At 53.3% G+C, this 27106-nt stretch overlaps 5 protein-coding genes across 5 annotated transcripts; 1 reads left to right on the plus strand and 4 right to left on the minus strand.

Annotated features, from left to right (window-relative positions):
- Positions 1-3692: 3692 nt before the first annotated feature.
- BU26DRAFT_582791 (uncharacterized protein) lies at positions 3693-4109 on the minus strand (the record flags this gene model as incomplete). Its single annotated transcript, XM_033834542.1, has 1 exon — positions 3693-4109. One exon carries the CDS (start codon positions 4107-4109, stop codon positions 3792-3794), a length of 318 nt encoding a protein of 105 aa, XP_033689313.1. The 3' UTR covers positions 3693-3791.
- A 3515-nt stretch (positions 4110-7624) lies between these two features.
- On the minus strand, positions 7625-11775 carry BU26DRAFT_559006 (uncharacterized protein; the record flags this gene model as incomplete). Its single annotated transcript, XM_033832647.1, has 3 exons — positions 7625-7771; positions 10451-11130; positions 11190-11775. 3 exons carry the CDS (start codon positions 11773-11775, stop codon positions 7625-7627), a joined length of 1413 nt encoding a protein of 470 aa, XP_033689314.1.
- A 6100-nt stretch (positions 11776-17875) lies between these two features.
- Positions 17876-18826, plus strand: BU26DRAFT_559007 (uncharacterized protein; the record flags this gene model as incomplete). Its single annotated transcript, XM_033832648.1, has 1 exon — positions 17876-18826. The coding sequence occupies one exon, from the start codon at positions 17876-17878 to the stop codon at positions 18824-18826; it is 951 nt and encodes a 316-aa protein (XP_033689315.1).
- A 1144-nt stretch (positions 18827-19970) lies between these two features.
- On the minus strand, positions 19971-21781 carry BU26DRAFT_500089 (uncharacterized protein; the record flags this gene model as incomplete). Its single annotated transcript, XM_033826473.1, has 4 exons — positions 19971-20239; positions 20434-20913; positions 21169-21436; positions 21620-21781. The coding sequence occupies 4 exons, from the start codon at positions 21779-21781 to the stop codon at positions 19971-19973; spliced, it is 1179 nt and encodes a 392-aa protein (XP_033689316.1).
- Positions 21782-25480: 3699 nt separating this feature from the next.
- On the minus strand, positions 25481-25902 carry BU26DRAFT_559009 (uncharacterized protein; the record flags this gene model as incomplete). The annotated part of the gene is made up of 2 exons (XM_033832649.1): positions 25481-25579; positions 25627-25902. 2 exons carry the CDS (start codon positions 25900-25902, stop codon positions 25481-25483), a joined length of 375 nt encoding a protein of 124 aa, XP_033689317.1.
- Positions 25903-27106: the final 1204 nt, after the last annotated feature.

Below are 27106 nucleotides of genomic sequence, written 5' to 3' on the forward strand. Positions count from 1 at the left end.
CGCAAAGAGACGCTCCCTTCCAAGGTTGTCTTTGGGGATCGATAGCTTTTTCACACGCTCCAGAGTCAGAGTGCCGGTCATGAGCGCGCGAGGAGAAGAGGCTTTGAAGCCCTTGACGAAGCTGCAACATGTGAGCGGGTAGACCGACGAGTGCAATTATCGTAGTCGCTAGCTATCCAGATCGCAAGATAGCTTTTGAGACTCGTCGGCGTAGTAGTGATGTCCACACTATTATAGCATCGGAAGGTGAAACCTCTTGTTTGGGTGACAACTCATCCAAAATGGTCGTAAAGTTGGAAAATGATATTTCTGGGCATGTAAAACCTTGGAATGTTCAAGTATCACCGGTTCTGCTATACAAGAGGGGCTTCATGTACTGGACCATCTCAAGCATGGAGCTCCGGGACAGAGTAGCGCATGGGGTTGATTGAAGGGGGGATATCTACTCACCTACATTTGCACCCGGGTAACATCGGGCATTACGAGGTACTAGAGAATATGTGGCGATGGGCGATACTTAACGAGATGTTGCATGTGGATAAAACTATGACCCTTATCTAAGATAGAAGACGATCCGGCGACAAAAAGCTGGGGAAAGAAATTAGACAATGCAGGAATAAGGCTCTGCAGTGGAATTCAGGGTGCAACACCTTGCGGGCAGAAATGCGGGAGCTGGGACGTGATTTGAATGCAGCAGATTGGCATTCCCAAGACGACTACTGATGATGCTCGACCGTGATAGCCCACCTGGAGGTGCTTGCAATTACGTAGATTGTACACACGTAGTGGAATAGAATGTAAGAATGTAAGAGTAAGAAAGAGTGTCTTCCCGAGGTTGGGCATTCTGGTTTCTGGAGCTATACCCTTTTCGACTAGCTCTTAGCTAGTATCTTGGCAACGAACACCGCATCTTTGGTTGACGCGAACGAAAGTCGTAGTATCCAACATGATTGGCATAATCGACATAAGCGACGTGTTCCGATGGCCTCTCGAGCTCGTTGGGAAGAGACATCTCCGGCAACTGCTCTTGTGCTTCAACGGATCAGTTTTTCGTCCCGCCGATAATTTCGAACCGTGGGCTCACCGGGGCGTAGCGGACGATATTCATTCGTTATTTGTTAAAATTGTTGGGATCGAGATGCTGGCGAGGCTGCGACGGCCTTCCTACTACTCTAAACGATTAGACCTGCGGAATTCCGCAGTCGACGGCGGTCAGTTCGACTTAAGAATTACGAAGTCGTTCTCTGTCCTTCCTTCCGCGTAATTGCGATCGGGCGCATCCGCGCCCCAAGCGACTAGCACCAGCTCCGAGTCCGTGAGAAGTATTGTGGAGGTGATAAGGCGTAAAGGATGTATCGGAAGATGCGCCGCGTTGTCTTGACAGATGTGTAGACGGTACGACCGGCTTCCGGATCCCGATCGTTGTTGATATCTTCGCTAGATATCGATGCAAGCTTTCGAAATGACGACGGATCGTCGGGATCTGTCTGAAGTGTCACGAACGGCGTCCCGTATCTATTCAAGGCCTAGGTGTGTCGTTACGTCGGTCGTGCGCGGCGGCGGGTCTAGCTGAGCGGGGGTTGGACCGTCGCAGACGCGTTTGAATGCCCGACCGAAGTCCCAGATATGTCCAAGGGGAGGGCGGCATTCACTCAAAGAGGTGGGTATACTCACGTTCAGTACTGCGCCTGCATTCACATTATCGGGGATCTCTAACGGAAACAAGTTTAGGTTGCCATAGCACATCTGCGGTGCGGCGCCTTCGACTCTGGGATAAGCCCTCGCACGCACGATTATCTCGGGCCGTCTTCATCCTCAGGAACTCTGGACGCGTGTGCGGAAACCGTTCCGAAGTGTAAACGGACCTGCGGAGGTCTTGAAGAGGTGGAAGGAAGACGAACTTGTTCTAAAGGCCCGCTCGGGTCGAAGGCGAAATTCGACGAATTCCACACACCATATACCAAGATCGAGGCAGCTCATACGCATCTAACAGACTGGATACATACCTACACCCATAATAGTCTATTGTAGGAAGGCAGCCTATCCGCTCATGACGCCATAGGAACCACCAATTCCTGCAAGAACGACGACTGCCCCCAACTGGAGACCCAATACCATGTTTGGGCTAGAGAGGATCGTAAAGAGCAGACGCCAAGCGCCTTCATCAAAGACAATGACGCGCCTACGACACTGTGGCATCTAGGGCATGAAGCTGTGCAACTCCGACCTTCCCGAACATGGGTGCATACCTGAGCATTCACATCCGCCGACCCGCCCTTTAGCGGATCCCCGTCAACAGAACATCGAAAACTATGCCTTCGCCTTCAGCGATCAAGAAGGAGCTCGTCATCCGAATGAGAAAACATGGTCAGCGAGCTATTGAGGATGCAGATGCCGACGATTCGTTCGGTTCGCCTGCGGAGCGCGTCTCGGTGGGTACGTAGGCCGAAGTCTGCGTAGAATTGCGTTACCAAATCGGGCTGGAGCGGCACAGGCGTAATGTCGCGCGCCTTCGCGCCTCATGGCCGACAGTCCTGGGAATAGCCTTTCCTTCTCCTCTTCTCGGCTGTGGAAGCTGTGCAAGTTGTCGACGAAGCCGGCCTTAGGAAGCCATTAAGACTCTTTCTATATGCGGGCTGCTGCACACGCCGCGCCTTCTCTCCTCTCGGCGCTGCCCTAGTGATTGTTCAATGTCCGTTTTCCTCCATTGGCGTTGGATACCGCTATGTGGATCTTGCTACCGTGGGCGGTCGCGAGATGATTAGTGATATTGATCTATACTTCGAGTGTCCGCCTCGTAGATAGGCCGTTACCCCCACTGCGGACGTTTGGACGTGGCGTCGCTATCCTTGCGTCTCATCTCTGGCACTGATTCAGCGCTGGGCATCGTGTGCCGGCGATCCTCAACGGTCTCAAGATCGCGGGTCCTGTTCCCAGCGAACCGCCCACACTCAAGAGTCGTCGCCGCTTCCGGCGCCAACGGTTCTCCACCGTCACAAACCCAACCCTACCCACCGCCGTCGCAATCTCGACACGCCCAAACCTCGTCCACGGCTAGGCTTGAGACCACGCATGAGTCGGACACCCGACCGCGATACTGGCCAGTACAGTAAGGCGCTTGAGGACGAGCGCATCCGCGCACAGACGTTCGGCGACGTAGGCGATGGCACGGTCGCTCACCTCGAGACGGCGACAGTCACGTACTGCGTCTTGCCTCACGACATTCTTCGCATCGTAGCCTTTGGGCAACTGCGGGCCTGGATCTGGCAGTCTCCCCAGATGATTACACGGCCTCAGCGATCACTGCAGAAACCAGTACACGTCCGTCAACCTGGCTCTCACCACAAGCCGCAACAACCGTCCCGTACCCGAAACGGAGACGCTACCGAGAGGACAGAACAGGTTCGCGCAGTCGAACAGCTCGCGTTACCAGGAAGGCGGCGCATCACAAAAGCGCATTCTCCTATAGAGACTAGAGACCCGGCTGAACAGGTAGTGGTGGCAGCTTTTTGAACGGGCTCCACCATCCTCAAAGGTAACATCCCCGCATCACGCAGACAGCGGCAAAAGCCGCGGCGAGCGTCCAACGCCCAGTGCAGCAGGATCAGGAGTCAAGTAGTGCTCGGCGCTGGACCACTAGGACCTCGGTGACCAGTCTTCACGACTTCTTCCTAGCCTGTAATATTTTCATCTCTTCACAAGTTCGTTGGCAAAAGTTTCGATGCCGACCTTATATTTCAGCTTATGGGCGACTTCACACGACGTTACTACTCGGCTTCTTCTACTGCTGTCTACATCCCCTTCTTACCGTCTTCTTGGCATCCGTATCTTTGAACTGTCTCCTTGGTAGAAGGTTTGGTACGAATCTCCCTCACGTCGAACTCTTTTGGCGGTCTCGCGCCCGTCTTGCGTTCGCTTCTCGCCCCGCTGTCTCGCTTCGAAAATTTGTGTCGTTCCTCATTCGTATTTTCCTCTGAGTTCGCCTTTTCGTGAATTGTCTGGCTCCCCTTTCTCGTGCCCTCCGTCGGCTTTGTCCGCTTGCGGCTCTCCTGCGTTCCGACTGCTGGCCCTGCCTTGCTCCTTTTCCTGGTAGCATCCCACGAGCGCATCGCTGCATCGCTCCTCCGCCATCTGGGCTCGAATGAGGCGGGATGTGGACGAGGACGGAGATGCGCCTTGTCGTAAACGAATCAAGCGTGGGTGACGCTGCAGAGAGCGGTTGTGGTGCAGCAGGGGTGCGGGTCCTGAAGTCCTGTCAGGCGCAGAGACTGTTTTGTGAAGGGCGTCGCGGGCTCGATCGTCCGTGTTTCCGTAACATCGTCGCTCCCTCCCGGCTCCCGTTCTCCATGTTTTCGACGTAATCGTTTCGGGCCTCGGGAGCGCGACGCGAGCGTGCTCCTCGACCGAATCAATCAATGCAAAGTAGGTGGGTATTGATCCTTCGGCGGAATGACCTTCTATCACGACATGTCTTTTCTACGGTTGACTCCCTTCCACGTTTCTTGATGACGGCACGTTGTCTAGGCTTCCCCTTCCTCCCCTGCTCGATAATGGCTTCGCACTCCTGACTCATCCTTGAAGACGTGCTCCCGGGCCAGGAGCTAGGTTGAAACGCGGAAGAGAATGAAGACTGCGAACTGAGCGACTCTATGATCCACCATCAGTAATATACTTGCAGATGTCAGCGTTCTCTATGTAAAGACGATTACCGGCGGCCGATCGTCTCGTTCGGATCGCCTAGGTTCCTCCTGAAATCCTAACAGGATATAAACAACTCCTCGTCCCCCGTAAAATTTAGACATCGAGCTGCAATAGTTCGTGTTGAATAAGCTGAGCGACTGGCTGGTTACAGACATTTCAGTCACGTCCAGCCGCCGAACCAGACCCAACGCCGAGACAGTAGCCAGTCCGGCGATGACGTTGAGCAGCTCAGGAACTAGATCCGTCAGCGCACCTTTGGCTGGGGAGGTATTGTGATAAACGGATGACGAAGCATTTCCCGAGTCCCCAACGCAGCGCACTGATCCCCTGGGTAGTAAAGGTACTACGGAGGTTCATGGTATAACAGTTTGACAAGACAGTCGCGGGCCCTAGCCTGCAGCGGCTCTCAGGAAGGCGCTACGACGAATAGGGACGGTTGATACTCGGAGCCAACCTTGGAGTCTCCCTAATTCCGAAGGCAGATCACGGTCGCCAACGACCTCACCCTTCTCCACAGACATCACCCACCCTTCCTCCCTTCCTCCACTCGGTTTCCTCCCCATTAAATACCGGCCCGTTGCCCTTCTTCGCCACCCCTCCACCTCACCCGTAGAACCGAACCAGGGAGCCCGATAACGACCATGCGTCCTCAAGACGCTATCGCTCCGCCTATTCGGCCACACCGCAGAACGGCGCGGAATTCACCGACATGGTCAGATACTTTCTCTGGCGCATATAAAGGAAGTCATGATGGCATTTCCATGCCGGCATCGAGACGGACGCGTGCCACGTCGTTGCGAAGAAGGATGACCACTTCACTGGCCATCTTGGGCGTTATCTACTGTCTTTGAACGAGCTCGGCGACAGAGACAATGCGGTGCTGCTCTGCCCTAGTTAATACTGAGCCTTCGACGACACCTGGAAGTCCCAGCTCATCATCGTCACTGCGCACCTGACTGCTTCTTCGAGCACGAGGCTTATCAACACACCACCTGTCTTTTCCGGAGCCGGGCTCCTGCGCATTGCCACTCTTCGCTCATCACCGGACGAAAAGACACCCGCATATTCTGTCGTGAGAAGGCGGGGAAGGATGATACCAAATCCTCGTCTGTCTACAAGTGACGACTCCTTCGAGCGCAACCATCGGCGGCAACTGTCGTGGCCCAGATCGAACCGGAATGAGTGCGATTATCCTACATGGGGTTCGAGAGCTTCGGAGAACAGTATTCACGTACAAGGAGACCCCGTATCTTGTTCTGTCCCCTCTCCGAAGATCCAAGGACTCCCAGTAGCCGAAGTTCAGGAACGCCATGCAACACCCGTTGCGTTCAACCACGTGCTCGCCGGGTCTTGGTCAGATGATTCAGGATACATCAACCAGGAGCCAAAAGACAAGGCCCTGAGGTGACAGCTTCCTCTCAGCAATAGATCTATATTTGGTTGTCTAATATATCCTCACCAGAAGATGAGGCCTGGCCAAAACGCCAGGATGACGACACCTGAGCCAGACTTCCTTTATGACATCTTCGGTCCGTCCCGGTGAACTAGCGGCAGAACGAGGATGGAGTTGGCATCGTATGGACCTACTCCAAGACTTCGATTGCACTTGCAATGGCTAGGGAAGGCATGAGGAGAGGTTTGCATATAGGCAGAAGGGCAGAGTACGTTCCTCCACACCACAAGATTCTCCTACACTAGAAGAAGCATGGGCGTACATATCAACGGAAGAGGCACTGATAGAGATGGTGCAACCCGACCGACTATAATTCTCCCCTTATCCTCCAATCCCTTCCACCGATCCCATGAATCACCGTACATAGATCCAAGGACCTCATGCAGCAGCCACGGGCAAATTTCAAGCTTGAAACTTCTCTATAGCAAACGGTATGGAGGACGTGTTAGCTTAACGGTTGAAGAGATGGATGTCTTTGGAGGAGAAGAAGCGGCATGGAGCAGAGCATGCACGACGTCTGGATACCCAAAGAATAAGAGGGACGTGGAGCGCATGGAAGACCAAGTTGTGGATTATGGCAGGAAGCGCGAAACGAGTGTGTCGAAGCTTATAATGGATGCGAGTATTACGCAGAAGACGTCAGGGATTTGGAAGAGAAGGAAAGGAAGAAACAGGGGGGCGCTGTGCGATCTGTGGATTGGAGCAAGCTTACTAAGCGAGAGGAGAGTGGAGTTGCGGCGTAAGAAAATAATGGTATAGAGAGGGAAAGAATTGCGCGGAGTAGGTGGGGTTGTTGGCACGAGCTTTTTCTTCGGCAAGCAACATCTCCAACCTGTCCACTTGTCCTCGACGTCGCATGCAGCGTGCGCTCAGCTACGACGGTAGGCGAGGGATATAGTAGGGACGACTCGTTTGCTGCCATTGATGCGTAATGTGAGCGACTGCTTCTCTTGTGCGGGCTGCTGAACACTACCTTGAAGGCGGCTGTGGGTCAAAAGCTGGTGAGGTGTGCCGAAGCCAACCAAAGAGGACGCATGCTCATCCGTTTGCGCACTAGAGCTCTTGAACCAAAGGCACCACTGGTTGCCTCCAGCTGGGCCACGTAGTAGGCATTCGGTGAGGTTAGAGAGAAAATAGAGAAAGATCAACGGTGGTCGATGGGTGGCGGGGGCGCGGAAGGGTGATAATTACGGAGGGCTGGTTACCAAATTGCGACTCCGCGGATGAACCCGCTGGCCCAGACTCAACTTGGATTCGAACCAGGAGTCACTCTCAGCGCTCTTGGGCATCCTCCTCTAGATTGACCCGCGCAACCGACGAGCTAAAATCCGGGCTCTACTAGTGACAACGGTAGCTACTCTGAACTGTGAAGAACACGGCAGGAATTCAGTAATTGTCTGCGGAGGGCGGACAGCGCGCGAGCACAGACCGGGGATACCGCTGGGCGGCGGGAAAGTTCGGATTTCTCCTTCAACGGCCTGCGGCAATGAGGAAGTCGACTGCGGACTGTATTGCTGTCCGCGCCACAGCCATAAGCAGTCCAAACGTGCCGCCTCCATCTCCCTCGCCGAATGAATCCACCAAGACGCCCTTCTCAATCACGTATGACACAATCTCCTACCTGGAAAACGGCAGCAGCATTTAGGTCAGCTTCAATAGAGTCCCCTCTCAGCAGCCCTCTTCTTCACCTACCTCAATCACTGAGCCTCCCTCCCTCCCTACTCTACAAGCACACCCTCTTGGCTGACCTCTCCCTGCTGTTTCCCGTAAACCCCTCTGGCAAACCCTCCGCTTCTTTGTGCGCCGATTTGTGCAGACCGCATAGGGTTTACAGGGACGGCTGATAGTAGAGTACTAGTTAGAATTCCTACATCGAGGAGGCCTTTGTGAAGTGCATTGAGGACTGCGGGTTCGGTCTCGGACCCCTAACGTAAAACACCACACAGACCGACCATAGACGAAACTTATTCGGATCAAGCGGCCCCAACATTTCCGCGATCCCAACGATCCAAAACGAGCAGTACCGGGAACGCCGCCCTTATCGACGCCATTTGAAGGTCTTCGTTTGTCGTGCGGTGGAGTGACGAAGAACGCCACCGCAATCCGCACAAGATAGGCAAGAGCAGTGAAAGGACAGGTCACGTGCGTAGTTTTCATCTATTCTCCAGCTCCAGGCCTTTAAGACCCCCACGCTTCAAACTTCAAGATGGTCACTCCCTTAAAAGCTTTGCAGTTTTTCGATTTCTCAAGCCTACTTATTGATCTTCTAAGCACGTATATGCTGCTACCGGATCTGGTTACAGCCCACGTGACTTTATGAGATAGGTAGAGTTTTCCTATCCGTAGCTTCCTACAACTAGCTCTATGCTCATCTCTCCAGCTTATCCCTATGTGCGCGCAATAAACTCAATCGCAGCATACTCTATCTCCCCCAACCTCGTCGCACTGAGAACCTTCCTCCGCGAAACGAACGAGCTCCACTTTCACATCTTTTCTCGTCACCTCGCCAGCAAAGCCTTAAGCTTGCTCACCATCCTCATCCTCAGCGTCTCCGTCCCAGGTAAATAGCCTGCAAACACCTCTATCATCTTCAGCAAATAGACCGGTGATATGACATTCGGAGCTCGTACCACTTCCTTCACTTCCTCTTCTCCTCTCGAGATTGGGGACATGGTACAACACTCCGTCAAATAAAAGAGAACGGAAAGCTCCTGCATTTTATTCGACCGTATGGTATCTGATTAAGTAAGGCGAAAAGAGAATCCTATTGGCCTATCACCACGATCTCGTGGACGAACAGAGAGGAGGGGATGGGTATGCTCCAATTACTGGAAGATGTGAAGCAAGGCACTCCCATAAACCGATCGTTCGATCTTGTGGGTGAACCGACGGAAGGACGGATCTGCATGCGATGCGATAGACTTTCGTGTGAACCCCTTTGCCTTCGCCGGCTCTCTCTTGTATACTCTTCCGTTCCGCCTCTTCTGTACCGGCCCCCTTACCTGCCCGCCGGCCTTCTCGCCCGATTTCCCCCGTTCGTCTTAGAACCGAAACCACGCTCGCTCTGTTCGCGCCTCACGGCTTTGCTCTCTATCCTCTGGGTGCTTCCTTGATATCACCATCGGCGACCGACAGCCGTTGTTTAGAGGCGTGTATCGCTTAAAGACAGCGCGATCCGTGGTCAGTCGCCTTTCTGGAGCAGTAGCTTTTCTATCGTTTTATGCGTGCGACCTTCCCTCTTTCCCTTCATCTATGTTACTTGCTTTCTTCTTCTTCCTGTGTCCCTTTCTCTCCGCATTCAACTATTTCCGTTGCTCGACCACGACACGGGGGCCTATTCGTAGCAATGCCTTCCGCGGGCGGAGGCGCCGTGGATACTAGCATCTTGCTACGCCGCATTTGTAAGTCCGTTTTACATGGTGCTAAGGAGGAGATCAAGCTATACCTTCATCCACAGGCGAGGCGAGGCGCTCTCCCTCCGCCATGACGCATTTAAGTTCATTCCATTTCGGTCGCTGCAAACCAACCCCGTGTCTCCGTGGGGCCAAGGCATGCAATGCAATAAGTTGGGCATCCTGTCGGCCTCCGGAGGCGCCTCCGAAGGCGCCTAAGGTGGAGTCCATGGAATCTTGGTTGACCTTGAGTAGTGACCAGATAACGGAACCGCAGTGCCCGGCATAAGTTCCCGCCACCTAGATTATGCCTCGCAATATCTCCGGAGAGGGCGCTAGTGATCAGCTGACGCCAGGTGGACGGAGAGCTGATATGGTGGCACGATATCGAGCAGTCCTTCGCAAACGAGGAGCTCTAAGCAATACGCGATGTTGTTTGGACGGGGTTAGTTCCAGAGCAACCAACTGCAGAAGCGTCTATATTACTTCGCAGACACGAGACGAGAAATTGATCCGAGGATTTTATAAACCACGTTACTGCCTGTGCCGCTCCTGTTGTAATGGCGGAAATACCTCCATCGCTGCACGTAAACGAACAGGTCTGTAGGGGTAGGTATAAGTAACTAGTAAGAGGGAGAGCGAGGTACGTACATGAGATAGGCAAATCGGCATAGTCATTATCAGGATTGCGTATAAGGCCATTTTTTCGGCAAGGTTGATGGCTAGCTATTCATGGTAATGATATTTCTCCATTGCCCTCCTACCAGAGCGTGAAAGTAGGTCGACGAGATCGGCTATGACCCTCCAGTACAACCTGCGTCAGTTTCCCCCAACAGAAGCCCGACATGTACTGGAGAAACCAACCAAACAGCCCTTACCCACCTCTACAAAGTTTACTAGATACCCACCGGCGAGCCCAGTACCAAATGTCCAAGATCCTCTCCGAAAGGGTTCCAGCGTTTGCCTCCTGAAACTTCTTCCACATCTCTCCACTGAGGAACATACCAGTGGTAGCAAGCGCTGCCTCAGCACAGGAATAGGCTCTCCTCTTCGCTCCCCAACACGGCAGCCATTCCGAATTACTGTCGCGCTCATGGTCCTCAGCAAACTCGTATAGGTTAGAGCAGAACTGGCACGGCAGTTTGTGCTCAAAGTTGCCCGTCCATGCTATACCAATCCCGTCAATCCCGCCAAAGATAGGCACCGCTCGGTATCCAGGTACTTGTTGAAGTGCGTCTGAAGGAATAGCCTTGGGTTGTTCCTGCCTGATGCGCTTCGCATCATTGAGAAACGACTGGGAGCTCTCAATGAATGGGCCAGATTTAATGAAGGAATCCCGTCGCTCCATGAGGTGTTTAGCTTGACGGCTGGATATTTTGTGCAAGTTCGTTTTATCCTCCGTCGAGTAGTTCGAGGTAATCTTTTCGAAATCGACGGGCAGCCAGTATAGAGATGTTGCGCGAACAAACCACATGGCTTTGCAGTAAGAGGTAGGCTTCGGTTTGTACGCAAAGAATACGGTGTGTTCTAGGCGAAGTTCCCGAGATAGGCCGTTGAATATATCCAGGTTTTGTAGTTCTTCAACTGCGGCAGGAGAATTAGAAAGTGAACCAAAGAAGTCAAATTAACGAGGGTGTACTGACGCATTGCCTTCATTTGCTGCGCATTCTCGGGCGCTTTTGCGCAAATTTTGTTGCTTTCCAGGAGGTACTGCATTATGAGCTCAAGCGGCATTAACACTGAGACTTCTTCTGTACGAGTGAACTCCCAACCCGGAGGGAGCTTCTTTGCAAGCGTGTTGTGTTCCTGCTTGAACTCGTTCGTCTTATCAATCTGCTCATTGTGGGCGAATGGTGGATTGAGAAGGCATTCCCTCAACTGGTCCGTCACCTCCAACACGTCGAGCAAGTAGGGGCCGGCGCCGGTCAAGAGCTCTCCTTCGTCATTGAGGAAGACCCGTTTTGCCAGTTCCAACACGGCCATCAACGCGCGGATCTGAGCGAGTAGAAGATCGACTTTCGGCCGGGTCTCATCGCCCCAATTCTTCTCCTGAGAGATGATTGCGGAAAACTTAAGAGGCCGAAAGTCCGCTGGTCGATGGAATCGCCTGCCACACTTGCGACACTGCGAGCGCGTATTGATTTGATGCAAGTGCTCTCGATGGAGCTCCCCGCATCGGCCGCAGAATGGGCGCCCGGTCGGATGCAAGTAGCTCAATGTCGCTCCCATTTTTCCTGGTGCGGGTTGGGTAGAGGGAGGTTGAGTCTTCGTTGTGCGTCAAAGACTGGAGGGGCGATGTGTGACCGGTCAAGAACTGCGCACGTACGCTAAGGGTTATAACTCTGCGCAGGTGAGGAGTGACTGGAAGCGGAGGTGAAAGATATTCTTGATTTCCCTAATCCCATGCCATGTCAGATGGAAACCTCAGATGGAAACTCAATCAAACTTGCCCTTCCATACGGTACATCTGTTGGAGTCCGGGTAAAACTGGTCGGCATTGTACACATCGTGAGAGCAAACATAATATACCAGGTCCGTATGCTGCGCTGTTTGAAGGCAAATAGAGCAGTCTACGTACCTTTGAAGTTGTCTTAGACAAGCTCCGCAAAGTCAGCAATGCGGTCAAAGCCCAGGTCCCTAGAGGTGTTTTCTTCTTCATTTTTTATTTATCCACATACTATACACTTCCCTAACTCTTTTTTGGCAAATCACGGTAACGCGTACTAGCAAACCAAACGTGCAACAACAAAGGCCTAGAAGAAGCTACAGCGGCGTTTAACTCAGCGCGGAGAAAGGACGTAGTGAAGAACATGGGTCTGAGTGTTAAGGCGACGGATGTGGAGGAGCGTGCAAGGAGTAGAGCACGCATTGGCAAGGAGGAAATGGTGAAGATGATAGAAAAGGGGATAAGTGTGGAGAGAGGCACGATAGTGGGGAGAGGAAGAGAAACAAGCGAGAGTTGAGCAACAATCTCTGGTAACGATGTGATGGCAAGGGCTGGGGGATATGCAGGGAATACACACGGTGTTGGAAACCATGAGCGCCAATTGTCACGGGCCTGGGAACGAGGAATAGCACTATGGAAGATCGCGTTTTGGCATGCGCCTCTGACCAGAACTCCATCCTAAGAGCGAAAAAGATGAATCGCCACAGGTATATCGGAAGCACAAGTTACCTCGTCCACATTGTATGGGAAAGGATAGTATATCCAATTGCGTTAAGCCTCAACACATGCGCCGTAACAGATGTGCCTGACAAGCCTATCGACGACGTCTGGTGATACACATCATGTCGGCATCAAGTATATCCGCGACTTCACCACGCTTCCAACTAACAACTCCTTTGGTCTGCGGAATAGAATGCTGTTCCTTCTCCTACACATCAGGGATTCCATGATCAGTCAACCAAGCGAGAACCTGGGTGATCTCGCCTTTGGCAGCGGCGGTGGTAGCGAGATTGCCTTGGTAGCCATTGCCGCGAAGGCGACGTAGCTCGCTTCAACAAGTTCTACTCTTGTGGTGTTGAATTCCGTAGCGTTGACGTCGCTCCATCGCTCTACTTTGATGCCGCCTGTGTCGTTGCAGGGCTCGTACGTGACGTTGTAGTAGTTTGCTGTGTGCTGTTCTGTATTCGGCTAAAGAGTGTGAGCTGCAATGCGGGTGGTAGAGGTAGCTAGACGGCAGGTATTGTGTCGCGGCGAGTAGGCAGATGCAAAGGTGAAGGCCCGTGATCACGTCGATATCTGGGGCTTTGCGGGAGCCATTTTTTGGCGGGTGTTGCCGGCAATCAGCTGATGCCCTTATTCTTGTGCAAATCACCAACTGCACAGACGGAATTCGTGATTGGCCCCGTATCGCCATTTTCTACTGCTAAGGTTTGATGAACTTGGCTGCTCTGTAACCTTGCAAAGGCAGGCAGGCCGAATGGGGCTAGGGCCTCGCTTATTCCCCCAATCGGGCGGCGCAGGCATCTTCTCGGCTCCTCACCTCCAAATCAGAGACGTGCGCCTTTCACCCCCGCTCACCACATCTCCGCCTTGACCAAATAGGCACACACCATGCCTCGGTCGGCTTGTAGCTGACATATCAACGCAGGTACACAATCCCATCCTCTAACAAAGCAGCAGTTTCGGTAGCTCGAGCGATCCTCCTTCTGACAACCCTTCCGTCCTCATTGATGGGATACCCGCGTCTATTCGCCTTGATTCGCCTTGTACGTCTGGTGACTCTAGGAGCTCTGCGCGAGTTTCTTATTCCGACCTCAGGGCCCATGACTGCCTCTTCTCTCTGACTTCCGCGGATCGCGGGCTCGACAGATCAGATATGTATGGATGGAGACGGCCCGGCTTCAATACACTCCGAGATCGAATCAATCTACCCCAAACACTTCTTGCATATTCCAGACCGCCCATCCCAGTACAAGCCTATGCAAATTCCCGCGTTTCCCTTCAGCCAAAAGCAGGTCGCGCTGACTTCCATTCGACCTTCTTTAGGCATACACACTTGCGTAAAATTCCGGAACAAAGACATGGAAGAGAACGATGCCTTACTGAGCCGCCTGTCCGAAGGCCGAGCGAGATTTGGGTTTACTTGAAGGAGGTCGCGTCGGTGTTGAAAGACCTAGCGGCGCAGCGTTGGATACCGGCCAGGCTGTTGGCATGTCCGTTCGGACACGATTGCTGACGTCGGCATCGATACGCGATCTGCTCTTTTGCGCACCGAGCGCGGGCGGCGTCGACGGCCTAGCCGAGGAGCGAGACGGCGACGTCGATAGCGGCGTGAGCGGCATGAATGATGTGGAAAACTTTGACGTTACTCCCTCCGGTCCTATCTCTTCTGCAGCGGGCAGTCGGACGGGCCCGCTCTTCGAGACCACGATTACGCCGAGTTGAGGTGAAGAACGCAAGACTTTTCCCGGTCGAACTCGAGCGGAGCGGCTACCTTGGCCTTTTCGGCGACAGCGATGCGAATCGGCCGAGCCTGAGTGCGCGGAGCTAGAAAGCCGCGTCGTGACAGCCGCATTACGAAGCTTGAAACCCGAGCGCGCGAACCGGTCCCTGGATCGCGATAGCCTGGAACCGCTGCGACGAGGCGCCGCGCTTGTCGAAGCGTAAAAGTGGTTAACCTTGCCTGCTGGAAAACCGGAGCGGTTGGCACCAAGGAAAGAATGTAGCCATTGGATCCGGCGTCCGAATCGATGCGCTCGCCGTACCGCGAGGTCGAGCTTGCCAGCGCTACCGATGGCCACGGCGATGCGAAAAAGGGATTCGGTGAACTTTGTTCTGTCATCCTTGCGGATGCCCGCTGGCCCGAGCTTGTGGGTGTTCACAGCATCGTCGAGGAGATACGGTCATCCGGTTCGGAGTAATATTGCGCGAAGCTTCCGGCATGAAAACGCCTGCGCCCCTGTTCCTCTTGTGCTCAGTCGAAATATCGCGTTTCTAACCTTTCAAGGTGTACTTGTCGCCTTTCGAGATATCTTTTGAGGCGTGCTCATCGTCCTTCCGGGTATATTATCAAACAGGCCCTCAACCCCGAACTTCTTGTGGCTTTCATCGTCCTCGCACGAGCCGGCGCGGCTGGAACCGGTGCCGGATCCGACTGTGCGCGACGAAACTGTGGCCTGAACCGTGACCCTTCTCCGTGGAGTCTCCGCCGGCTGTACCGGCGGCGAAACGCCTGCAAGGCGTGTCGTCCGTCTATCCGTTTAGCGGTTTGTGACTTATGAAAGCGGATTACGGCGCGCGAGCACCGAGAGAGCTGGGTCGATGACAATTCGCTGTGCTCAGAGGCGTGCTCGGCGGACACTTGCGAGCCCATGGTCCAGCTACAGATCCCGATACGTAACGAGGTTCACTGGAGACCTGCTGACAGCTTTCGCGAAGAAGCCTCCGACTCGCCGGAGATGAGGAGGGCGTCTGTCTGAGCTGGGAGCATATCAGCCGGCTTCACGCCGTTGATATGCTAGGTACTCCTAACCGCCAACCCGCGGATATGCGAAAGAGTGCTAATGCTAGGTTTGTCGCGCCTTTTGGTTGTTGCTAGGGCCGGACTTTCGCGGTGCGCTGAAGGGTTGAGGGCTATCGTTGATCCGTGGATCGGGTTGAGGGCCGACTTGGTCGTCCTCGTCCATGTCGCGTACCCTGAGCGGGAAAGGAAGGTCTTCGGCTACTACTTAAGCATCTCCCCTCTCACGACTTTTCACGATTACTTCAATACACCCTAGCTTGAGTGTAAAATGCTTTGCAAGGTTTGTTTTCGAATGCTGCGATGGCAGGAGGGACGAGTCAGCCTACCGCACACGGCGTTGTATCGACGACTATGGGCGGGCGAAGAAGTCCAACTACACTGAGTGGACTTCGCCGAAAGCCAAGTGGGTCCACCACCTGAACCTCGACTCAGTGGCCTTACGATGCCGTCTCGCCTCTCCGGGGTGTTTAGTCAACACTTACCAAGGTCCAGACACGATGCTGTCGCTGCGGACCTAGTCGCGTAAAGCGCCTGTGGTCCATCTGACGTCCGCTACGCTACGGCTGTCTAACCCGCTCGTGCCTGCTTTCCGCGGCCCGACACGACTTGAGAGAATTGGAGGATGATCGGTGACTCACGAGCGGTCGTCCGAAATTACTCAGGAGCTAGGAAGAGAGCCTGATGGGATTTGAGGTGTTGGTTGCCTCTTCGATGGCGCCGTCGTTTCTGCTCTACAGCCTTGTCTTCTACTACAGCGCCGGGTCCTTCGAAATTGTCGCGGCCGAAACTGTAACTCGAACTTTAACTTAGGTGGTAGACGAGGCCTGCAGGTCTTTGTGGATCCGTTCCAAAGGTGTCTCTCTTTAAGAGCCTTCGGCACGGCTGCCGGACGATCGGCTGGGAGGTCGTGCGAGTAGTAGGATCGATATATTTACCTTGGATCCGCGGCGTGTCTCGTGAGATGTTGACTGTCAGCTCCAGCGCCATCTGACTCCACCTCGTGTGGTGGGCTGGAGGCTAAAGATACCCGTGGCGAGGACATGCCGCACATCGCACACTCACACTTGATAGTAGCCACCCCTTCTGCCCTCGTCACCCCCCCCCCTCTCGGCCCCCGTAATACAGAACCAGATCCCCTCTGCGCTGGGTCACCTACAGCGACTCCGACTCTAGATTCCATGACTCTCTCGCAAGCCTGAACATAAGTGCACAGCCAGCAGTCCCACCCTAGATCGTGTTGTCGCTTACAGTGCGTTGGACAAAGGCTAGAATGGGAGTCTAATCCGTAGGATTACGAGCATGAATAAAATTCCTGCGCGCAATAGCCGTAGCCGAGGCAAGGAGCCCGCTCGCTGCTCATGCATAACTTGTCACCACTATTCCGGTGACGGCATGCGGTATGGAACAGGGCACTCGAAAGTGAAAGGGAGAACGACTTTCTATTTATCAAACAAAAATTCAAATGGACCAATGGCACGGATTGCCTTTACATGCCGCTAATCTCTTGTTAATGCCATGATCGTACCGCCCTGTCTTTAGAAGACTAGAGTCTGATCTAGCACTATCGTTTCGCAGCTGTACAGCACCTAAGGACCCGAGAATAAGCATTTCCACCTTAGCAGATCGGACAAAGGATTACGATTTGTCTACGTACAGTTGTTAGTCCTGAATGCATCTGCCATGCATCTCCAAGGGAAAATGTCGCTTTTCGTAGGGGCGGCCGGTTCTTTGAGAGAATAAGTCGGGACACCCATTGGGGCTCGAGTGTGGTGCGGATTGTGAGGGTGCGACTATATGGCGATGCCCCGGATTAAGAGTGCCATGTACTTGAGGACCTCAGGTAGCTTCCAGTCTCCCGTCTATCGGACATGGAGAGTCTAGTTACTATTACCTGGGAGTTCTCAAAAGCAACACACTAGGGAGCAACCACCGTTCCCTCGGTTCCGCCTAACCCACCAACACCGCGATAACATAGGCTTCCAGCATATATTAATAAGCTAATAATCTTAATAAGAACAAACTTTAATAAGTTTAATACCTAGTGTAGTTATGTTACCCTGCTGCTTATAGGTATAGTTTTTTCCGCGACCTACTCTGGCCTTTCTCCGCTTATCTACTTACGCTTCGGATTGACGCCCAGCATGGTGGCAACGCAACGACCTACCCCTCAGCAAAATGCTCATCTCTGAGAGGTAGGTGAAAGCCACAAAGGACGGTGCGCTTCGGCCCGAGTACGAGGCGCAGCAAGAGTTGCCGAGGGAGGAGGCGATCTAATAATAAACGCCTCAATTGTTCCTTTACAAGGCAGGTCGCACACGACTATTTAAAAAACCCTTGATATTACACTAAACCTACCACTAATGTCGACCCAATACGACTTCGAAGCCTTCGAGCGCCAACGCGCAACAAAGGAACCCTACAGCACGAGCACGGCCACTAGGCAGCAACTGAACGAATACTTTAAGCCACAGTCGGACGAGGCCTCCGAAGACGTCTCTCACGGCTACTACAAATGGCTGGACTGGTTCTGTGAAAGTGTCGATATCGGTGAGCTTGTTGCCCAAGAAGACTGGACGCCTGAGACGGAGCGGAAGATGCCATATGCGCTCCGCGCCTTTTCGAACCGTACACGTACATGGGAGCTGGGGAGCTCGGGTGGGACTAAGACAAGACTCAGTGTCTGCCCGGTTTTCTGCACAGTGTATTATCCACCAGAAAATGGAGACAGTGGACTCGAGGCGAGATTCGATCCAGAGGATGCATATGGGCCGGTTTTGTACACTAACTATCATGTGCGCGTGCCGGAAGACACAAAAGCAGGGGCAGTATTAAAGAGCGCTGCCACCAACCTAGTCGAGGATCCCAATATCTTCTCCAAAGCCACTGTACAGGACTCGAACTCAGTTACAAAGGATTCAGAAACCGCGGCGAAGGACTCGAACTGTGCGACCACACACAGCCCCACCGCCTTGTCCACATTCACAACCAAGCTGATCCACCTTGGCAATATTAGGGCCGCCGTCACCCACAGCTACCTCCCTAAAGGCACCCTCGACACATCGGCCCCATATGGCGCCGTTGCCCTGATATCCGGTGGTCACGTTAAGGGCATCTTCGCGATTCCGGTAGACGGCCCAAGGGGAGGTACGATAATATACGAGGACTTGTGTCTTGCAGCTTGGGAGCCAGAGAAGCGGGGTGTGTATTATCTAGGGAGAGACTTGGCGGATTGTGGAAGGAGGGAGTGGGTGTTGTGTGGCGAGGTGGAGGCGGTAGAGGTGATTAGCTTTAAGGATGCTAGCGAGCAGTAAAGATGACTGAGCTGGATCCTTTCTGTCTTGCCGGGTAAGGTGTAACGGCGATGTATGGCTGGATGGTGGGAAGTGGAGCGGGACGGGCTTAGAGTACAACCGTACCTAGGTAGCTCTCAAAATGCCGTTTCTCTAGCCACGCGGCGGGTACCTGCTATTATTAGATCGTGGCACCAGCACGCAGGATTCTTTGTGCGTGATAAAGGTAGCAAGACAACATGCAAGGAGAAAAGCAATAAAGAACCTCTCTAATTCGGACCTTGGGACCAACTTCTGGGCAGCGCTGGGTTTAAACGGGGCCCTTGTGTTGATGCTATATTCGTAACGGGGCCAACCTTAATTCCTGCGCCTGCTGACTTCGGCTATTCAGCAGTGCCTGACAGGAAGGCGGCCATCACTGCAACATTAACTCTCAACCAATGCATCTACAGATTAGAACACCTTCCTTTATCCACCAAATCCGCGCTACGGATGCTGCATTTTCCTTTGTTGCCTTGGGAATTCATGGCTTTGCTGCAGGTGTTGGTATCTCGGCTCCAGGTCCAAGACCACGCCTTCGAAGATCCGCCGTATGCCAACCGGAAGCGACTCGCGTGTAAACAAGTGTTGATGCACATCTATTGCACATACAATTCAATGACATAATACCTTTACGGGACACTATTCTCCAGCAGAGTGGCTTCGTGTGGCTGCGATAGGCTGGCACTACTAGCTTGGGAGCTACCACTTTCAAAGAATAATATATCGTACCGGCGGTGTGCGACTCGCGTGTGAACAATGTTTGATTTTTATTTATGGATCCAATGCTATTAAACGGGCATCTTGGTGTTGTGAGGCGAGGTACTGATGGCCTATGTCATCAGCTGGGACCTTTGTGAGGAGATGCGATCGCCTGCTTCCCAAAGCATGCTGCTGGCCAGCTTAGGGACTGTTTACTGAATTATAGCTGAGCACCTGTGAACTCATTGAATGGCAATCTACTTAATCACGGGATCTAGGCCACCTTTGGTTTGGAGCGTGGCTTAACTCGATCAGCCACATGGCGCACCTCGCTGACTAAGGAAGTTTGTTTCCATGATCCAACTCTTCGAAAACTCCCACACCACCACACGAACATTTCGCAGCCGCGCCCTCTCTCCAGGAATTATCTGCGAATGCATTCATTCGGGCGCTCCTCACAGCCCCAAGCTCCCACACGGCCCGCCGCGCGTTTTGTCAGCTGCAACTCGCTGATGTCTGAGACGAGATCGATAATATTCGATTGGAGGCGGAGGATATTGGAGCAGGACAGCCGGAGCGCGAAGGTGGGGTTTTCGCACACCTGAGACTCAGCCGTCGATTGCGCGGCGAGCTCGGCACTAGTCGCTGAGAGCGCGGATATAGATACAGGCTGTAGAGGGTTAGGTGGTAGTTCTGTCCAGAATCATGCACCGATACTTATCCGTCTTGTTTCTGACTCTTGTACTAGCAACTGGACGGCAAAATGCTGCCCTCCGACGCGACTGCAGGCATCACCTCCGCCGATCCCCTCGCAATGCTCGACCATCTCGAGCTCCGCGACATGCGCCGCTCCAGCAAGCTGAAGGTCCCGCTGTGGCTTGACCTACGAGCTGAAGCTCCGCTGATACCTCCATAGCGCTGGCTTGCTTGCCCGCGCCAACACAAGGCTCTGCTCCAAGCATCGAATTCGTCTCGCGACTGTGGCGCCACGTGGACTCGCAAGAGCTGCGCGCGTGGACCGCTCTGTATCGAAAATTTTAGGAAGCCCTGCCCAGCCTCGTCACCCATCACAATGCCCACCACTACAACCCGCCCGCCGACCAGCAACTGTACGGTCGCGATACACCCAGAACTCGCCCTCCAGCAGCAGCGACAGCCCCACGAGCTCGCAGCCCCGCTCGATGACTCCTCTTCCTCAACGCGCCCCTCTCCGCCAAAGCGCCCTTGATCGATCCTACAATACACGGCGTGCTCCAACGGGTTGACGCAATTCGGCACGGCAGGCTGGACAGTGCTGCGTTTTCCGAGTTGTTGTCTGCGTCGCAGCACTGCGCCGTGGAGCATGTGCTTGCTGCCAACAAAGAGCTCTATGGGCGGATCAAAACGAGCTCTGGTGTGAGTGGGCTGAGCACGGCTACGGCAATGTCTACGGCAACGACGGCGACGTATTCACGGTCTGAATGCCAACTCGCATGCATGATGCCCTTGCGGGTGACTTGCGCAGCGCCACCGAGGACAAACTTTGTCGCATATGCAAGCAGAATACCAAGAGGTCAGCCCTCGTGAAGAAGATCAGGAGCTACGCAACGCCAAGATTGAAGCTGGACGCGATAGGGAGCTACCAGGAACCGGACGCCCGGCTTCTTGTTCTTGTGACATCCCCATGAACTGGAGCGCATTACGGTTGTCGACCGTCAGCCCTTTCTCGACAGCTCGGGCCCAGATGCCGCTCTCGAGCTCCTCCTCTGGGACTTCTGTCACACCGACCAGGTCCCACCTGGCTCCAACGCCAACATTGCCGTCCGTATCTCGCATACTACGCTTGCCGAAGCTTTGAAGGAGCGAAGGATGTACAGTTGTGCAATGACGATCACTAGCCTGGACTGCGATCTGATAAGGAGTACAAGGAGAATACCCTAGTTAAGCGCTATGCTGAGGAGTCTTTCTTGTCCCGCGAGGAGAAGCGAGCCTCTCAAATGATACATCTTGAGGATGATCCGGACTGAGCCCCGAGCAGGATGCACAAGAAGGCAAACAAGAGAAGAATTAGCTGGAAGAGAAGATGTCACATACGCGAGACTGGAAAAGGTGCGATGCAGTCCTGGAAGAAGCAACGGCGACATTAGCTAGAAAGGGAGAATGTGCGAAAGGGGCACTACACTCGTGCTGAAGGCTTGCTGTTGGGTAAGGCCCTTTCCTCCGAAGATTCGTTTCGGAATTGAACAGTTCGCTCATTTCACCAAGCGCATGCAGTTTACCTTTGCTCGGTCTCTGATACACCCTCAGTTATACAAATTTATAGCTTCAAGCAAAAAGTCGTATCCAAAGCGCCTCCAATGTGCTGCTGGGTGTTTACCCGCTCCTTCACTTCTACTTGCCAGCTCAATCGATCCTCTCTTTACGGCCTCTCCAGACAAAGGTACCAGGAGAGAAAGATGTTTCCCTTATCTTAGTAAGTGCTTCCAACCCCGAACGAGAATATGAACCCAGAGCTAATACGAGACCAGATCAAAGAGCCGTGGCAACCCGCATAGCCAGCCGCCTATAGGCTCCGTATCGTCAGCAGCTCACCGACGCATCCCCGCGCCGCCCGCTCCGGACCCCTATCGACTCGTATATCTTCAGCTCCTAACGGCTACCCGCGCCTATCGGAGTCCCGCGCTCAAAGCGCCACCCTCGCGCGAACCCACAACCTGTACCAAGATACACTACAAACTCCCGAGCGATAGACCTCGGACAGCGCGATATCAACCATAAACCGTCATGAGCAAACAACTTCGGACACAGCTACGGTCACAACCACCAGCGTCCTCATTCTACCATCTCCGGTAATGGTCTATTGGTTCCGCGTTTCTGCTCCAGGGTTTCTGCTCTGCGGTGGTTATCACATACCAGTTGACGATAACAAAATCGTTTGGATTTTAGACCCTCTCTGAACTGTGGCAGCCAAAAGAAGGTCCAACCAGTAGCTAGGGCCCCTAGGATACTTTCCGAGAACGATCTCGTTATCGCAACGAGCGCCAGCTGTCAACGAAGATTAACTTGCTTAGGTTGTACACCTCCTTTGGGGCTAACGGGGTATCCAGGGTCGGGAGCTGCTGCTGTCCAGCAACCTCGCACACCGGCAGATTATGCTCTTTTACCATCTCGTCACGGACCTGACGGGAACCCGCTTCACGACTCCTACTCTTCTTCAAATTAGCAAGATTGTGCCAGCTATTCCGGCCCTGACAGGGATCCCATGAACCTTCAATTTACGCACCGAGACCCGCTTCGACAAACCTCCTCTCTACATTACGCTCACCCACGGTTCCGCGGCTCGATGAGATAGCTCGCGTTTCGAAGTTTGACTGGCTCTTTCCAGCCGAGTTCTCAGGTCATTCGTCTGAGAACGGGAGAAGTTCTAACGACAAACTATACGACGACCTTCCCAAATCTCCAGCGGCAGAGCATGTATGCTCCCTCTAGACTTGGGTTGGTAACTTCGAAGAGGCGGCGCAACTTTAGCCCTCCTGGAGCTCTCCGGTTGTCCCCGGGCCCAAGGCCGCCTCGACCGGAGAAGCCACTTTCCCTGTAAGCCCGGCTCACGCAACAACAACATCGGCATCCCTAGCCGCCACCACGTAGAGCCAAGAGTTCCCGATGCTCACGTACGTACCAGGCAGCGGCAGCGGAAATGCTGCAGGACGGCGCGCCCCCACCCGCTATGGCGACACATGCATTCCCAGCGCCCGTTCCCTCTACGGCGCTACGCCAATCGCTCAGAGACAGCCAGACGCGCCGAAGCCCGTCACCGCACTTTCACCGACGATCCCCCACGTACAACGCTTTGGGCTAAACCCAATGCTGAATTCCAGACCCCCCCCCCCGCGCACAGCGCGAGAATCCGGGCTCAGACGAACACTACAAAGCCCACCACTGACGGGTCCACATAGCATACTACTACGCAGAGGCTCTCCTCCAAAGAGGCACGCAATATCCAAGCGCTGAAACCAACGGTCACCGGTGACGCTCATCGCGCCGCAGCAGAAACAGCTCGATGACGCTGCGGCCCCAAGTCGACCGCAGTATATAGTAGGTGCGTGTGGCTGTCCAGGGCTGGTTCGCTGGTGTTGACCGAAGCAGTTGCAAACGGTTCGGGAAAGCGGGTCAGTATCGACCACGCAGTGCGCGAGCGATCCTGAGCCACGCAAGATGGCGTTTCTGCTCTTGGCCGGAACCTTCGTGATGTAGTCTGGGTCATCCGTCGCAGCATCCCAACGCTTGAAGAGGACGTTTCTAGCCGAGCTGCTAAAGGTGTTGGCTGGGCTGTCGAGCGTGTCCGCGCCCGGTCCCGAACGAGACAGGATATGGTCGCCGTTCTTCCTCGAGATCTATGGTTCAGTTCCGAGTCTGGATGGAGTAGTATCTCGACTCTTAACGGCGTTGATTGTGAGACCATGCGCTACTTCTAGAGTAGCTTTAACGTGTTATCGACCGTCGTGGTAAGCAAAGCTTCGACCATGATATTCGGGCACGGACAGACGTTCTACATACTGCTATTTCTTGCTCAGGACATATCCATTTGCATGCCCATTAAGCCCCTGACCTCCTTGAATACATTTTACACATTGGTGCAAATCGAATAGATGCTGCATAAGACATAGTGGAATGATTAACCCGACTACAGACACGCGACGGTGTCGATGTCGAGACAGAATGCCCCCACACCACAGGGAGGATCGTGAGGTTGCTTTCTCCACTACTCTTACTTGTCTGTCTTCTGGAGAGAGTAGGGGATAATACATCTAGTAGTTGGCAACACCCTTGATGGTATACAACACTATACCTACCGCGGATTATTTTTACATATTCCTCGCTTCGCGGATTGCCACTATGCGGGACAGCTCGGCGTTGTAAATTAATTTTATGATTGTGACGTTGTTACGTTCCTAGGCACTGGGAGTTGGCTTCAGTGCTGCAGGGCACGCACTGCCCGCCTGCTCGACAACAACCACCACTTATATAATGATATGGGATACACTAGAGCTGCGCATGTGCACAACCGGCCAATTTGAGTTAGAGTAGATAAATAGAATTCCGGCATGGATGACATCTCCATCGCCTGGAAAAGTCACGTGCTCGGTGAGTCGCAAGCAACTGGATCTCATTTTCCCGAAGTTCAGTAGATATTTAAACGGCAGTGCGTAGATTGAGGAAAAATAGAAATGAGGGAAGCTTCCTCGAGATGCGAATATGTGAAAAGAAAAAAGAGAAGAGTGGACAACTGACCTCAGTCTAGCTCGTCCCAAGACTGGCTGACTAAGAGCCCCTGAGAGGAAAGGAACACGAATCACCAACACCAACAATGGTCTAGCCCACAAACTCGAAGTTAGGTGGTTAGGCTGTTGCGAGCCTAGCATCACTTTGTAATTGTATAAGGCTGACAATGTCTGACAGGTATTCCAGGGCAGGCATGAGCAGCTGAACATTTTCCCGCACTGTGAACGCTCTATGCACTATATGTTGGCGACTACGGAGGACTTTTATGTTCATCCAGGACGTCGCTTGGGATATTAACCCACACGCTATAATCGAAAACCGAGCTGTCCTCGCTGACGTATTGAAGGCATTCAATCATCGGGGCGGCGCAGGAGCTTTGGTGTAGAATGAGTAGACGTCCAAGCAGGAAGGAATGGTCGAGTCTCGATAATTCTCACATTTTGGAAGTCTAGATAGGCTTCCAAAAGTTTATGAATCGGCTAGCTGAGCAGCCTGTAGCACCATCTTGCTTTCACGCCTGGAATTGAAGTCAATATCCTTTGATAGTCCGTCAACCTTCTCCGCTACCAAAAATGCCTCCATAGTTTCTTTCTTCACACCCTTCTGAAGTTTCTAAAATCCTCCGCCTGTATCCTTGAGGAGTACGAGGCACAGATAGGACTTCGTATTAGTCTAGTTGCTATTGCTCCCACGAGGACGTGACATGACGTTTCTAAGAACTAGGAAAGTGTGTGGAATAGTCAAGGGGGATTTGTTGCTATCCCTGAGAATCTAGGCTTAGTTAGTACTAATATGCAGAGGTAGATGGTACTACCTACCTCCTCACCCCACTGCAGCAGGTCCCTTAGCCACTTGATGTAATCTTGAGTCAGCGGCGCATAATCCACGTCCTTGTCGTGACTAATGTCCATGCAGCACCATCGCCTATACGTGCCTCGCAGAGTCGAGATTGTGCCGATAGAGTGTTGCAACTTTTCCGGTTTCGCGTCGGTAAGTTTCTTGAGTAGCTCGCGGAGTTTTGGTTCGCTCCACTTTTCTAGTTGTTGGGCATGGAACTGCTTTTCCCGTTTGCGCAATACGAAGCTGCGCACCATGGTTGAGGAAATGAGGAAGTTGGGCGTTGTGTTCTGGCGTCAAGGTCTCTGGAGTCAAGGCCTGGCTTGAGACATAAATACCCAGAGCCGGGCGAATGGGCGTCGGCGCACGGACTGCGCCGAATCCATTCAGGCAGTGAAGGCGGAGTCTTCTCCCGGACCCGCAGCGTCCCAAGGCCACGTGCACTCTCTCCGACACCTACGAACTGTTTCTTTCGGACGCTGAACAACTTTGCGGAAACTTTCACCGATAAGCCTATTCTCTCGTCTTTAAGGCATGAAAGCTAATAGTTGTTAACTGTAAAATACACAGTGAAACAAAGGAGCGTTCACAAAGAACATATCACTCGTCGAAGTCGACCATCCTGGCGTGGCACAGACATATCTAATATTCTGGTGTGAAGGAAAGGGAGGAGCGGCCTCCGGCGTTCCTGAATTCGAAACAACATACATTGAACAAAAATACGAGGAGCTCCAAGATGCGGCCATGAAGCCGCCCTTAGAGGTCCAGAAGCGGACAAAGCAAATTGAAAGAAGTTAACGAGCGTTGCGGAGATGCTCCGAATGATCGGCACTCCAAACCCAAGGCTCGAGCTGCCTGATGCAGTACGAACCGCTGACGAATCCTCAACGAGAGGAAGATGTGCGAGCCAGACAGCTTTCTAATGCACCGGGACAAGCAAATCTTTTGCTTTTGATGCGATTCAAAAGCGGACGCAGAGCTACTTCTAGTGTAAGGTTCTTCATGCGTTCGCGGAGAAAGAGGAATGGGTAGGCTATGATATGGCAAACTTTGACTGGAAGAAGAGGTAGAAAGATTGCGGTTACGCTGAGGCGCTTGCGACGTCGATAATTCTATGATGGAAGAATGTGCCCTGTCCGAAAGATGGCAGTGAAACTGGGGATGATGTAGCTATGGATGGCACGGTTAACTTACGAGCGGGGGAAGAGTTGACAGCGAAGAAAGGAAATGGTAAATTGAAAGAGGTTCTTGGGCGAAACTTGGGATCGGCAATCGCGGGAGATGAAGGCGGTGGCGGGACGAAAGAACAAGGCGGGGTATGATCTGAAGCTGGGGTGGTGCGCGGCGTGTGGCATCAGCAGGGTCGCATGGCGGACGTTGCGGGTGAAGAGGGTGTTCGCGCTGTTGAACACCATCAGGATGCAGCGCTTCCACTTGCTCGGCACCTAGGTAAGGCCGCAA

Source organism: Trematosphaeria pertusa (genome assembly GCF_010094035.1).
Source record: "Trematosphaeria pertusa strain CBS 122368 unplaced genomic scaffold BU26scaffold_2, whole genome shotgun sequence".
NCBI lineage: Eukaryota > Fungi > Ascomycota > Dothideomycetes > Pleosporales > Trematosphaeriaceae > Trematosphaeria > Trematosphaeria pertusa.